Consider the following 14,637-nt stretch of genomic DNA (forward strand, 5'->3'; position numbering starts at 1 on the left):
AGCATAACCTACTAACCTGAGCACGTCAGAGGTGGTCTTGGAGTCCAGAGGGTGAGGTATCCTCTTGGTCGTCTTGTCTGAGCTTGTCTGATTGGGTTCATCTGATTGGGCTGTGGCAATGGCGATGTGGTGGTGTAAAGATGCCTGTAGAGGAGAAACAAGGGTAAGTGTCTGAACACACACTTACACACACACATACACAAAAGTATTCACCCACACGCACACCCATCCCACCCCCCACCCCACACACACACATACGCACGCATCCCCACCCTCACACACAAAATCAACAAGTACGTGGATCCCTTACCTTGAGAAACAGTGGACACTGGTTCTGAGCCTGAGGGCAGGAGGCCCAGAACCAGTGAGGCAGGCTGTCGGCCTGGGCAGTGGAGACATAGTATCCCAGGGCTAGAGGTTGCTGCTTCAGCTCCTCCGGAGGGTTCTCCCTGGACAGAAACCTCTCTCCCTGACTCTGGAGGACAGAGGGAATATTAAAGATATATGGCCACCAACAGTGGATAGTTCAGATGAATTGAGTCACTTAGCCTGGTTCCTGAACTCACCCTGTTATGCTGGAAGTGTGAGCTTCCCCCCATGCCAGAGGGAGAGCCAGGGGAGGGTACGGGGGAGGTGTTGGGGGAGGGGTGCAGGTTGAGAATGTCATGTCCTATGTCATTCTCCAGCTCGTCAGGGAAAGGCAGGTCGAACATGTCGTCTGGAGACAGAAACACAGCAGAGTTATCTATCTCGTCAGTTACATATACATATTCCTCTGATCCTATTCCAAACAGTCCTGAGGGAATTGCACCCTCTGGTGGGGATATTTGTGAACTTCACACAACTTAAATCCAGCAACAGTTACTGTAAGATGCTGAGTATAAAATACCGTATTGCCCATATTAAGCCTTCCAGCTCAAGTATAGATTTTTAGATATAATGTTATTGCCGCTAACATATTCGTTGTACTGAATAAACTTGTACACTGCATTCAACATGGAGGTCTAATGTGGAGCCCTTACCGGCGTTATCCTCTGTGGGGTAGGAGCTGGCAGCCAGCTGTGTGGTGGCGGAGGTGGGGAATACCAGGATGTGGGTACAGGAAGCGTCTTGAGGGGTGTTCAGCTGGGACGTCTGCAGGTTGAGGGCTGTGCTGCGACCAAACACCGAGCCCATCGTCACTGCGTCTGCACACACACACACACACACACACACACACACACACACACACACACACACACACACACACACACACACACACACACACACACACACACACACACACACACACACACACACACACACACACACACACACACACACACACATAAACAAAAGTGCCATGTGTATGATAGTAAACCTATGGGCCCTGTCATGCAACAAATCCCATGAACTTGGCCTCCATGACGATGGAAATGCTCCGGCGCTCCGTTGCCAGGGAAGCTGATGGGGACTGATCACTGCACATTTCCAACAGCCTGCTTCAGACCAACTTATTATAAATAGTATGTCATGTAAGATTTACCTCAATAGAGCTTAGTGTGTGCTTGGCAATGAAATCCTTTGAGTGTGTTAGTTTGGATTGCTCTGCACAATGTGCTACAGTGCAGTCTATACTGTAAAATCCACTTGGCCTAACCTTACCTCAAAATGCTGCAATCGCCATTATGTCTGCATTTCTGTGAGCTGTGAAGTGAGTGTGGCAGCTCGCAGTGCTCCCCGAGTGTGTGGCAGTATTGGGGTTAAACACACTATTACACTGTTCACCCTTAGCTCATAACATCATGTTGTATCTGCAACTCCAGGGCTTACAGAGTGAGCTCCTATAACATCTATTAAATATGTCTATTATATCTGGAAGGTTCACTAAACACATCATCCATGGGCCCAGCAGTGCTGCTGCTAACCTGGCATCACCACGATGGAGCCCTGGGGCTCCATGGCAACCAGGCAGGCACTGAGGATGGAGGGGGAGTCGGCGGAGGAGATGCCACACATACGACATGTCTCCTTCAGCTGGCGACTGATGGAGTGGAGAGAGTGCTCCCCCAGGAGAACGCTCCAGTCTGGAGGGAGGGAGGGAGACGCAGGTCAATACAGTGAATTGTTCTACAGTCTACTGTCATCTCCTCTGGATCAACTGAAATACTGAGGCCGAAAATATCGAAACAATAGTTCCAGCAGATCTCACCTTCCACCAAACACCAGGGATATTGAAACAGAGTTAGCTGCACTACGCTGAACTCACCTTTCAGTTCACCATGTCCTAGTCTGCCCAGCCGACCAATCACGATCCTCCATGGCAGTGAGGTCATCTGGATGATGCCGACACACCAGTCCCATAACTTTTGCAGTCCCATCTTCCTGGCTGAGATCTTGGGCCACCGCGCTCTGAGGAGGAGCAGGGAGTGACAAGAAGAACGTTTGGCAATGTCTATATAGCATCATGAACTGTATAAGTATAAAGGTTCTGAAATGCTACATTAAAGTTTATTACTTTACTCAATATAATATAGCCTAGCCTACTAGCCTAGCCTAATAGATATTATATGATATAATTTAATGAGCGACAGGATGAAAGGATTTGACATTATCTAACATTAGCACAGCATCATCAACACCTCATAGATATCCCACACTCTCCCAGACCCTGAGTGATTGAGTAAATGATTGAGTAACTGACCTGTTGGGCACATCGATGTTGATGATGCAGGTCTCCAGTAGCTCTCCCTGTTGGTCGGTGCAGGAGACCAGGATCCAGCGCTGGTCGTGGGACAGGCAGTAGCCCACAAACAGCACGTTGTACCTGGAAGGGATCTCTGCCCACACCTCCCCTGGCTCCGGTTGCTTGGCACGGGTAGGACCCAGAATGTATGGGGGAGAGTAGCCCTGTAGAGGGCTGGGGTGCTAGGGAGGGGACAGGGGGAGAGAGCGGGATGGAGAGTGAGGAGGGAGGGGGAGAGAGTGGGATTGTCAGACATTTGGAGCATTTACTAATCAGATGAGATGTGTAGGTAGGGTAGGCCCCTATGTGTCTGAGTGATTGTGTTTGAAGCCTGTGTGTGACTTTGAATTGGTGTACATGTCTTTAAGTGTGTGTTCGTCCAAGCCTTACCTCTGGGCTCTTGAGCACAGATTCTAGGGTGGAGGCGGGGCCAAAGCCGGTCAGAGACTTGATGTGTGTCTGTGTGGGTAGGAGGCGTCTGCACTGGGAGTAGGCTGAGAAGGCCAGGGAGCGCAGGTGCTGCAGGTACAGAGGGCTCTCACCACTGGCTGGCTGGAGCAGGTACTGACATGGCACCACCTGGACAACCCATCCAGAATGAATGAGCACTCGTGTATGAGCAGATCCGTGGTTGGACACCCATACAGTGTCTTCTGGCACTCTATTCCATATATAGTGCACTCCTTTTGACTAGAGGGCTCTGGTCAAAACTAGTGCACAATGTAGGGATTAGGGTGTTCCCCCACAGTCTCAGTCACTCATCCATACAGCCATTAACATTGAACCATACAGAAGCAAAGCTATAGGTGGTGTAGGAGGGAGTACAGTACAGTATATGATCCTACCTGTAACACCAGTGCTGGTCTCATGCTCTCCGGCAATGTCTGTAGCATCTCTGTGTAGCAACGCAGAAGCCCTAGTAACCACACACTGCCTGCCTCCACCTCCTCACCCTCCTCCTCCTCTCCTCCATCCCTCGCTCGGCCCGAGCACAGGAAGGGGTCCACCACGTAGATCACGATGGCAGGGGGGTGGGCGTGGCTATCGGCCGAGTCCGCCAGCGTGGGGATTCCGATTCGCTCCCGCTCCGCCACACTGGGACAGGGGGCGGAGACATATATCATGATAACATAGAAAACGGAATAATAATATAGTAATATAATAGTAATATAGCAGCATAGATGCCCTGGGTCCTCACCTCTCAGGGGTCTCTGGCTGGCTAGGTGGTGGTGGTGGGGCATTGGGGGTATTCTTGACCTCAGTGGACCCTCCTTGGGTGCTCTCTGCTGGACCTGGCTGGCCCGAGGCTGCTGCTGCTGTGGGGGTTGGGGTGCTTTCTGAGCTGAGGGCCACTGGGGGGGCTGTTGCCTCTACCTCAGCAGGGGCCCCAGGACCATAGGGGGGCTGGCTGGAGGAGGGGGCAGGCTGGGCTGAGGAGGGCGTAGGGGCTGGAGGAGGCTGAGGCTTGGGGGGTAACAACAGACTGCTGTCCAAAGACAGGGCAGACAACTGTGGACCTGGATGAAGGAAAACATAGAGGAGGATTTAGAGTTGAAATGCATGGAGTAGTTAGTGTTTAGGGGTGGGGGTGTTGCAGCACTCTCAGCACCCCTACTTCCTGCGGCAATGGTTAGTGTATATACATACAGTACCAGTCAAAAGTTTGGACACACCTACTCATTCCAGGATTTTTCTTTATTTGAACTATTTTATACATTGTAGAATAATAGTGAAGACATCAAATCTATGAAATAATGGAATCATGTAGTAACCAAAAAAGTGTTAAACAAAGATTCTTCAAAGTAGCCACCCTTTGCCTTGATGACAACTTTGCACACTCTTGGCATTCTCTCAACCAGCTTCATGAGGTAGTCACCCGGAATACATTTCAATTAACAGGTGTGCCTTGTTAAAAGTTAATTGTGGAATTTCCAATCAGTTGTGTTGTAACAGAGTAGGGGTGGTATACAGAAGATAGCCATATACACAGAAGACTAAGTCCATATTATGGCAAGAACAGCTCAAATAAGCAAAGAGAAACGATAGTCCATCATTAATAAGACATGAAGGTCAGTCAATACCAGAACATTTCTAGAACTTCTAGTTTCTTCAAGTGCAGTCGCAAAAAACATCAAGCTCTATAATGAAACTGGCTCTCATGAGGCCCGCCACAGGAAAGGAAGACACAGAGTTACCTCTGCTGCAGAGGATGAGTTCATTAGAGTTACCAGCCTCAGAAATTGCAGCCCAAATAAATGCTTCACAGAGTTCAAGTAACAGGCACATCTCAAAATCAACTGTTCAGAGGAGACTGCAAGAATCAGGCCTTCATAGTCGAATTGTGGCAAAGAAACAACTACTAAAGGACACCAATAAGAAGAAGAGACTTGCTTAGGCCAAGAAACACAAGCAATTAGACTGGTGGAAATCTGTCCTTTGGTCTGATGAGTCCAAATGTGAGATTTTTGGTTGTAACCGCAGTGTCTTTGTGAGACGCAGAGTAGGTGAACGGATGATCTCTGCATGTGCGGTTCCCAATGTGAAGCATGGAGGAGGAAGTGTGATGGTGTTGGGGTGCTTTGCTGGTGACATTGTCAGTGATTTATTTAGAATTCAAGGCACACTTAAACAGCATGGCTACCACAGCATTCTGCAGCGATAAGCCATCCCATCTGGTTTGTTCTTACTGAGACTATCATTTTCTTTTCAACAGGACAATGACCCAACACACCTCCAGGCTGTGTAAGGGATATTTGACCAAGAAGGAGAGAGATGGAGTGCTGCCTCAGATGACCTGGCCTCCACAATCACCTGACCTCACCCCAATTGAGATGGTTTGGGATGAGTTGGACCGCAGAGTGAAGGAAAAGCAGCCAACAAGTGATCAGCATATGTGGGAACTGTTGGAAAAGCATTCCAGGTGAAGCTGGTTGAGAGAATGCCAAAAGTACTCATATGTCCCAACTGGTACAATGTCCCTTCATCACTTCAGACAATTTCAATCATAAAGTTCAGTGTTTCACCTAGCTGCTTCCTGCAGGTGCGCGCATAGAGTTTGAGTTTTCTGAGGTTGTCGCTGTGTTGCTGTCCAGCCCAGGGCCCTGTGAACCACTGGTCTATCTGCTCCTCCTCATGCCTCTCCTTCTCTTTCTCCTTATCGGTCTCAGTTTCTGTCTCTGCCCCCACACGCACCAGCCCATCTCTGGAGACCTTTGCCAGGGGTCTGTGTTTCCCCAACCGACACGTCTGAAAATGACAAAAAGTAGGGGTCAAGGGCTATAGAACACATACACAGTATCCCACCCAGTGTCTTCAAACATTCACAGGAGGTGGAGACATCTAATTGGTAATTGTATATTCTGAAGGAAACAACAACTAAGGAATTGCTAGAGGAGAGGTTTGGGATATAGTAGTATAATAGGACTTACCTCGTAGACAGCGCTGAGCTCCTGGAAGAAGGCCTGTGCCCCGGCCAGCAGGGTTTCAGAGTTGGGGCAGAGCACCAGGAAGGCCACGTCCCTCTGTCCCCCATATGGTTCCAACAGCAGCTTCTCCCAGAAGGGCAGCGCCAGGGGCGACAGCGCCAGGAAGTTACGGTCATAGTTATCGTAGTAGCCCAGCAACAGGGTAGGGATGGGAAGGGGTTCGGGCGACTCCTCTGACCCTGGTGAGAAGAAAGATGAGAAGATTTATGGAAGGCTGGAATGGACTGAAAGAGGTCAGGTGATTGTCATGTTCGATTACATTTCTCCAGTTACCCTTTGTACAGCAAAATTTAGGCGGCCTACTCCTAAATTGAGATCAGTGTAAAAACCTGAAATGTTGACATCAAATATAATTTACACAAAAGTGAAGTAACAAACAGTTAATGGGAAATCTATATAAAATACAGTACATTTCAAATATCTGCTGTAGATACGTCAATAAAGAGTGTCCCTGGTGGCTTACCGTAGGATCCCCGGCCGGCCATCTTGTGGAACTGTTGCCATGTGAGTGGACCCTGGACATGCTGGATGTTCTCCCAGGTCCGGCCTGTACGTTTCTTCTGAATTGCGTCCTGGAGGAAGGGCTGCAGGGACAGCAGCATACGCACCACGTCCTGGGACGACAGAATACTGATGTCCAACACTAGGGAGAGACAAGGACACACACACACAAGAACACACACACAAGAACAAACACACACACACAGAAATACATACATTACATAAATAAACATTAGACATCATACACATTGAACAACAGTCCGTATCTAACATAGAGAAACATGGATTTAAACTTTGAGTGAATGGATTGATCTTGTTTAATTTTCCATTCTAAGAAACAATATGTTACACTACTTGACCAAAAGTATGTGGACTCTTGCTCATCTAACATCTCATTCAAAAATCCTGGCCATTAATATGGAGTTGCTACGCCCTTTGCTGCCTTAACAGCCTCCACTTTTCTGGGAAGGCTTTCCACTAGATTTTGAAACTGGACTGCCACAGGAGCATTAGTGAGGTCGGGAACTGATGTTGGGTGATTAGACCTGGCTCACAGTCGGCGATCCAATTCATCCCAAATGGGGTTGAGGTCAGGGCTCTGTGCAGACCCGTCAAATTCTTCCCCACCGATATTGACAAAACAGTTCTGTATGGATATCGCTTTGCGCACGGGGGCATTGTCATGCTGAAACAGGAAAGGGCCTTCCCCAAAATTTTGCCACAAAGTTAGAAGCACATAATCATCTAGAATGTCATTGTATGCTGTAGCATTAAGATTTCCCTTCACTGGAACTGAGGGGCCTAGCCGGAACCACGAAAAACATTATTCCTCCTCCACCAAACTTTACAGTTGGCACTATGCATTCGGGCAAGTAGCGTTCTCCTGGCATCTGCCAAACCCAGATTCGTCCTTCAGACCGACAGATAGTAAAGCATGATTCATCAGTCTAGAGAACGCGTTTCCACTGCTCCTGAGTCCAATGGCGGCAAGCTTTACACCACTCCAGCCGATGCTTGGCATTGCACATTGTAATCTTAGGCTTGTGTGCAGCTGCTCGGCCATGGAAACCCAATTCATGAAGCTCCCAATGAATAATTCAGTTCTGCTGACGTTGCTTCCAGAGGCAGTTTGGAACTCGGTAATGAGTGTTGCAACCGAGGACAGACCTTTTTTTACGTAATACGCCTGTTCTGTGAGCTTGTGTGGCCTACCACTTCACGGCTGAGCCGTTGTTGCTCCTAGACGTTTCCACTTAACAATAACAGCACTTACAGTTGACCGGAGCAGCTCTACTGGTCAGAAATTTCACAAACTGAATTGTTGGAAAGGTGGCATCCTATGACGTGGCCACATTGAAAGCCACGTTGCAAGTCACTAAGTTCTTCATTAAGGTCATTCTACTTCCAATATTTGTCTATGGAGATTGCATGGATGTGTGGTCTATTTTATACACCTGTCAGCAATGGGTGTGGCTGAAATAGCCGAATCCACTAATTAAAAAGGTGTCAGTAAACTTTTATATAGATAGTGTATTTATAACTGTAATCAGTTCACCGCAGATAGACAGCCACTATCAGTTCTATCACCACTGTCATCCCTACTGTCATCCTCCAATTACTATCACCCTTTGGCATCCTTCTATCATCCCAGCCGGATCCCTCCTCCTTACCGTTGGTGTGAGGCCAGGAGTGTAGAGCGCTGCTCCTCACAACAGCCGGATCTACTTTCCCCCCGGCAGGGTTATCCACATACTGCTGCCCCTGAACCAGCGCGTTGTAACACTCCACACACGCATCACTGCCATCCGCCCACTGCTTGTCAGACATCCAGCTCTGGAGCAGTGCCCCCTGGCGGCCGTGGCAGGAGCAGGCAGGAGGGAGGTGTAGGGAGGCCAGGGAGGAGATGGGCTGGGAGCACTGCTCCTGGAGGAGCTCCATGACAGAGGAAGGGGCAGGGGAGGAGTCCTGGGGGCGCTTGGCCCGGGGGTCTCCCATGGGTGGGTCTCTGCGGCACAGCGCCAGCCTCCTCTCGGCTGCCCGGCCCACCTCCGAGCCCCTTCCGAAGATGTCCAGCTCGTCCTCCAGGAAGAGGCCCGTGCCGTGGGCCAGTCGGCGGTTGACGATGGCGCTGAAGCCGCACATGCAGCGGTACTGGTCCTCGAGAGTGGAGTCGGGGATGTACACGCCCACGTCGGCGCCCTTCACGTTCATGTTGCAGGCGCAGATGCAGCAGCTGTCGAAGTTGCGATCTTTGAAGACGTTGAGGACTGAGTCAGAGAGGAGCAGGGCGGTGTACAGGCTGTGGGCCTCGGGCAGGGCGGGGCAGGACGCATGGGGCTCAGTCAGGGAGCTCATAGGCAGGCTGGTGGAGGGCGTGGAGGCAGGGGAGCTCAGCTCTGTCCCGGTGCCCTCCTGCTTCACAGAGCCCTGCCCGCTGGCCGTGCCAACACCCTTTGGGGTGCGCGGGGTACGAGGGGTGGGGACGGAGAAGCGGGGGGTGGCAGGGGAAGGCGAGGGGAGGATACCACCGGTGGTGCCTATGGATAGGGCACTGGCACTCATCTGGGCATACTCCTGGTCCCCAACACTGGGGACGTTGCTGGAGGACACACACACAGTAAATTCAACGTGGTAACGTTTAAGGTACATTTTATGAACATCCATCCAGCTGTAATAGAACCAACCCCGGTCCAGTACTTACACATATCCATCTCTGATGAAGGAGGGCGGCAGGGAGGAGTAGTGCTCCATCTTGGGCAGCAGGGCCCAGGAGGGCCGGTAGTAACACTGGTCTGGCACCTTGATGGGGGGCAGACACTGACTGGGGAGGGTCCGCAGCGGAGCAAACATGGAGCAGCCCATCTGTGGCTGGACAGACGGGACACGGTACACAAATGAGAAGTCCTGCAGAGGGGGATGGGGAAGGAGAGCTCATTGTAAATGTGTTCCCACAGTATCACAACGTGTCACAGAGAGACAATTAGCACTTAAACAACGACACAAGTTGAAACAGGCTGTATGGTGAGGAGCAGTTCAGGTATTTGGTTCCACATACCAGTGAGTCCTCTAGCAGGCCAGCAGGTATAAACATGCTACAGCAACATCAGTCAAGATCAAATGAGACGCTAAAGTTTACATTAACACTGGTAGGCTGCACAGTGCCCTGTAGCTACTTTATTTGAAGCATTTTCACTATTATAACATTCATCATACGACCACCAGTGTTGGGGAGGAGTGAACTACATCTAGTTCAACTAGCAATGCAACTGTAGCTGTAGCTTGGTGGTAGTTGAACTCAATTCAAATATATGTACTGTTTTCAATACTTAATTACTTTATTGCCATTTAACACTGTAGCTTACTACTGGAACTACACATGACTTTTTCTTCAAAAAGAAAATAAAAAATGGGTGAAGTAGGCAATCATTTATTTTCTTTTTTGGTATCAAACCGGACTAATTCTCACTTGAAACATACGTAGATTTAGAGTTTAATAGGCTAAATTTCACATTCTGTTAACATATGACCCCAAAGTGATCTGTCTTGCAATTTGTAGTCAATGACATTACAGAGTTACATATTTTTCACATAAACATACTTTTCACAAAGTGGTTTGGATGTAGTGAACTACTTTTTCAGAGTAACTTTAGGGTAGCTTTAGTGTAGTTTAACTTATTCCAGTGTGAAGCAATTGGTAGCTTGGTAAACTATATTTTCAGAGTAGTTTCCCAAACACTGACAACCACTAACCATATTAACCAATTTGAATATATCAATCGGTTACATGATGTCACATACTACAGACTTAATCGTTTCCATTCCCATTACTTCTGTGGTGCCTCACCTTAATGTCCTCATGTTTAGGACTGGCCATGCCTTCCTCCACCTCCATCCGGTACTCCTGGAGCTGGGTGGAGGACAGGGGGCCCAGGGGGTGGTCAGAGCCCCCCGAGGGGGCTGGTGGCTCTTGGCTGGGGGTGTCACGGTATGTCATGATGGGGGAGAAGGCCGGGTGCTGCTCCAGGGAAGGGGGTGTGGGGAACATCCGCTGGAGGTCTGCTACTGCTGAATGGAGAGAGGGAGGGGGGGAGGAGATAAGGGGAGGAGAGAGAGAGAGAGGGATGGGGGGAGGAGATGAGGGGAGGAGAGAGAGCGAGAGAGAGAGAGAGAGGGATGGGGGAGGAGATGAGAGGAGGAGAGAGAGAGAGAGAGAGAGAGAGAGAGAGAGAGAGAGAGAGAGAGAGGGGGGGTGAGAGGAGAGAGAGAGAGAGAGAGAGAGAGAGAGAGAGAGAGAGAGAGAGAGAGAGAGAGAGAGAGAGAGGGAGGGACGGGGGGGAGATGAGGGGAGGAGAGAGAGAGAGGGGGAGTGACGGGGGAGGAGATAAGGGGAGGAGAGAAAGAGCGAGAGAGAGAGACAGGGGAGGAGAGAGAGAGGGAGGGATGGGGGAGGAGATGAGGGGAGGAGAGAGAGAGATAGAGAGGGAGGGACGGCGATGGACAACGAGAGATAAAACAGACAGAAACAGGCAAAGAAGATGTGAGAGAAGGAGAAGAAGAAAGATTATTATTCCCAGGTCTCAGAATCATGCTAAACTAAGCTAAGATAACAAACAAACTGCTGAACATGTGTACATGTAAAGACAGACTCACTTGAAGGATAGGGCACAGCCACCCTCCCATCCCTTCGGTCTTCACCTCCTGATACCAGGACCCTGGCTGTGTGCTGATTGGGGCAAGCAGTCTACAAATTATTATACAACACATATCTAAGTCTCCTTGGATAAAAGTGTCTGCTAAATGGCATGCACAGTAAAGTATACAATTATTTATTATTATGATGAGTGTATAGCGCTTTGTTAAACGAGGGAATGAAAATGAAACAGATTTTAGACATCCAGTAATTGTTCAAATGTTTCTCACCCCAAGTTCCTCCTCATCCTCATCGAAAATATTCTCCAGGTCTGAGATGAGGACCACCAGATCAGTCTCCCTGGTTAGAGGAGGGTTTTGGGCTTTGGCTGCCTCGTCGTCCTGCGGTGAGTCATCATCTAGAAACACACAAACAAGACAATCAAACACAGCGCAAAGAACACACCTCATAATACATGCGTTGTCAACATTCAAATCCTTACCAGCTTTGGGGGCAGAGCTAAAGATGGACATGGCATCTTTCCCATCAGGCAGTGCACCGTTGCTGATATCCTCTCCCTGGAAGACAGTTATATTCATGAAATTTTGTCAGCAGGTGATTGTCAACCAAATTACTTCCGGTCTCACTGTAAATCACCATTAATTAACATAAACACATTTAGCAGCTACTGGCATCCACGCATAGCCTACAAGCCACTGATGCAGACCTTTGTAAAATCTACACTTTAAAAAGTCTAATAAATACATTTAATTTAACCTATACAGTCACAATAAATACATTATTTATTTTAGACAGGAAAACATGAAATGAAGAAAATGTTGTCTATTTCCGAATAACACAATAGCATACTCTGAGTTGTCCTTATGTTAGGTCCTGATCTGGCTGTACCATATGGCTGTGGGCTACACTAGTTTATTTAGCAAACACTATTTGCCTAGAATTCCGTGGCATTATTTCATAGTATGAAGAATACAATTGATTTCTGAGGGAGTGCGCACATGCTGCTGTTCTGTGTTGAGGGGTTAACAAAGAAACAGGTCCTACTATATGCTTCATTTAGAGTTATTCATGCAACTTTAGTTGTGATACAAACGTTGGGCTACATGTTTTGATTTTTAATACATTCCAAGGCTGCATGATGTGACTAATGATGATTTGAAAAAAGTTGCGTGAAAGGCATGAGCTCTGCTTTGTTGTTTTTTTGTGCAGGCTGCACACACTTCATCAGTCTCTCAGTCACAATTTAACAAGCAGTTGATAATGCCTCGAATTTCCGGGTGGCATCCCCATTGTGTGGCTGTAATGCCCCTTAAAAAATCCATGTTTTTTGCTGCCAGTGGCCATTGTGCTCTTGGGCTGAATATAACAACTATAATTCCCTTCTCCCAGCTGCGTGCTCCGAAGCACCTCTAACTCACATGGCTCTCTCAGATATCTCAATTCTTATTAGCCAATGCCTGTCACGTGATCTGGAATTAGAATGGGCCATTATCATGCACCTGTCTCGGAACAGGGGCAGGGGAAAAAATACATGTCATATATCCAATTACAGAGGCGTGCGAAAGTATTCACCCCCCTTGGCATTTTTCTATTTCGTTGCCTTACAACCTGGAATTAAAATACCTTTTTAGGGGGTTTGTATAATTTGATTTACACAACATGCCTACCACTTTCAAGATGCAAAATATTATTTGGGGTGAAACCAACAAGAAATGAAAACTTGAGTGTGCATAACTATTCACTCCCCCAAATTCAATACTTTGTAGAGACACCTTTGGTAGCAATTACAGCTGCAAGTCTCTTGGGGTATGTTTCTATAAGCTTGGCACATCTAGCCACTGGGATTTTTGCCCATTCTTCAAGGGAAAACTGCTCCAGCTCCTTTAAAAAAAATGTTTTTACCTTTATTTAACAAGGAAAGTCAGTTAAGATCACATTTTTATTTATTTATCCTTCAAGTTGGATGGGTTCCTCTGAGGTCTGGGCTTTGACTAGGCCACTCCAAGACATTGAAATGTTTCCCCTTAAACCAGTTGAGTGTTGCTTTAGCAGTATGCTTAGGGTCATTGTCCTGCTGGAAGGTGAACCTCTGTCCCAGTCTCAAATCTCTGGAAGACTGAAACAGGTTTCCCTCAATAATTTTCCTGTATTTAGCGCCATCCATCATTCCTTCCATTCTGACCAGTTTCCCAGACCCTGACGGAAAAAAACATCCCCACAGCATGATGGTTCCACCACCATGCTTCACTGTGGGGATGATGTTCTCAGGGTGCTGAGAGGTGTTGGGTTTGCGCCAGATATAGCATTTTCCTTGATGGCCAAAAAGCTCAATTTTAGTCTAATTTGACAAGAGTACCTTCTTCCATATGTTTGGGGAGTCTCCCACATGCCTTTTGGTGAACACCAAACATGTTTGTTTATTTTTTCTTTAGTTAAGCAATGGCTTTTTTTCTGGACACTCTTCCATAAAGCCCAGCTCTGTGGAGTGTACAGCTTAAAGTGGTCCTGTGGACAGATACTCCAATCTCAGCTGTGGAACTTTGTAGCTCCTTCAGGGTTATCTTTGGTCTCTTTGTTGCCTCTCTGATTAATGCCCTCCTTGCCTGGTCCGTGAGTTTTGGTGGGTGGCCCTCTCTTGGCAGGTTTGTTGTGGTGCCATATTCTTTTCATTTTTTAATAATGGATTTGATGGTGCTCCGTGGGATGTTCAAAGTTTCTGATATTGTTTTAGGACCCAACTCTGATCTGTACTTCTCCACAACTTTGTCCCTGACCTGTTTGGAGAGCTCCTTGGTCTTCATGGTGCCGCTTGCTTGGTGGTGCCCCTTGCTTAGTGGTATTGCAGACTCTGGGGCCTTTCAGAACAAATGTATATATACTGAGATCATGTGACAGATCATGTGACAGTGATCAGATTGCACACAGGTGGACTTTATTTAACTAATATGTGACTTTGAAGGTAATTGGTTGCACCAGATCTTATTTAGGAGCTTCATAGCAAAAGGGGTGAATACATATACATGCACCACTTTTCTGTTTATAATTTATTTTTATTTTTTAAAACAACTTAATTTTTTTATTTCACCAATTTGGACTATTTTGTTTCTGTCCACTAAATTAAATCCAAATACAAATCTATTTAAATTACAGGTTGTAATGCAACAAAATAGGAAAAACGCCAAGGGGGATGAATACTTTTGCAAGGCACTGTCAATAGAGTAAATGAAGGACGCTTTCCCCATGGTTCAGTTTCATGCAAGCCAGATAGGCTATAC

At 47.6% G+C, this 14,637-nt stretch overlaps 1 protein-coding gene across 1 annotated transcript in view; it reads right to left on the bottom strand.

Moving 5' to 3' along the window:
* The window catches only part of LOC118372407 (mediator of RNA polymerase II transcription subunit 13-like), a 72,035-nt gene that overhangs the window by 1,703 nt on the left and 55,695 nt on the right, over nt 1-14,637 (bottom strand). The window contains exons 11-29 of the mRNA XM_052460672.1: nt 11,844-11,919; nt 11,632-11,759; nt 11,362-11,434; nt 10,556-10,776; nt 9,413-9,615; nt 8,382-9,310; nt 6,674-6,853; nt 6,154-6,389; nt 5,749-5,971; nt 3,924-4,242; nt 3,571-3,820; nt 3,116-3,304; nt 2,684-2,907; nt 2,249-2,391; nt 1,908-2,066; nt 1,023-1,187; nt 567-718; nt 311-475; nt 17-144 (exon numbers count right to left, since the gene is read on the bottom strand). Coding sequence (XP_052316632.1) covers nt 17-144; nt 311-475; nt 567-718; nt 1,023-1,187; nt 1,908-2,066; nt 2,249-2,391; nt 2,684-2,907; nt 3,116-3,304; nt 3,571-3,820; nt 3,924-4,242; nt 5,749-5,971; nt 6,154-6,389; nt 6,674-6,853; nt 8,382-9,310; nt 9,413-9,615; nt 10,556-10,776; nt 11,362-11,434; nt 11,632-11,759; nt 11,844-11,919 — 4,163 coding nt within the window. The remainder of the gene's footprint in view (nt 1-16; nt 145-310; nt 476-566; nt 719-1,022; nt 1,188-1,907; nt 2,067-2,248; nt 2,392-2,683; nt 2,908-3,115; nt 3,305-3,570; nt 3,821-3,923; nt 4,243-5,748; nt 5,972-6,153; nt 6,390-6,673; nt 6,854-8,381; nt 9,311-9,412; nt 9,616-10,555; nt 10,777-11,361; nt 11,435-11,631; nt 11,760-11,843; nt 11,920-14,637) is intronic.

The sequence above is a fragment of the Oncorhynchus keta genome, chromosome 13, assembly GCF_023373465.1.
Source record: "Oncorhynchus keta strain PuntledgeMale-10-30-2019 chromosome 13, Oket_V2, whole genome shotgun sequence".
NCBI lineage: Eukaryota > Metazoa > Chordata > Actinopteri > Salmoniformes > Salmonidae > Oncorhynchus > Oncorhynchus keta.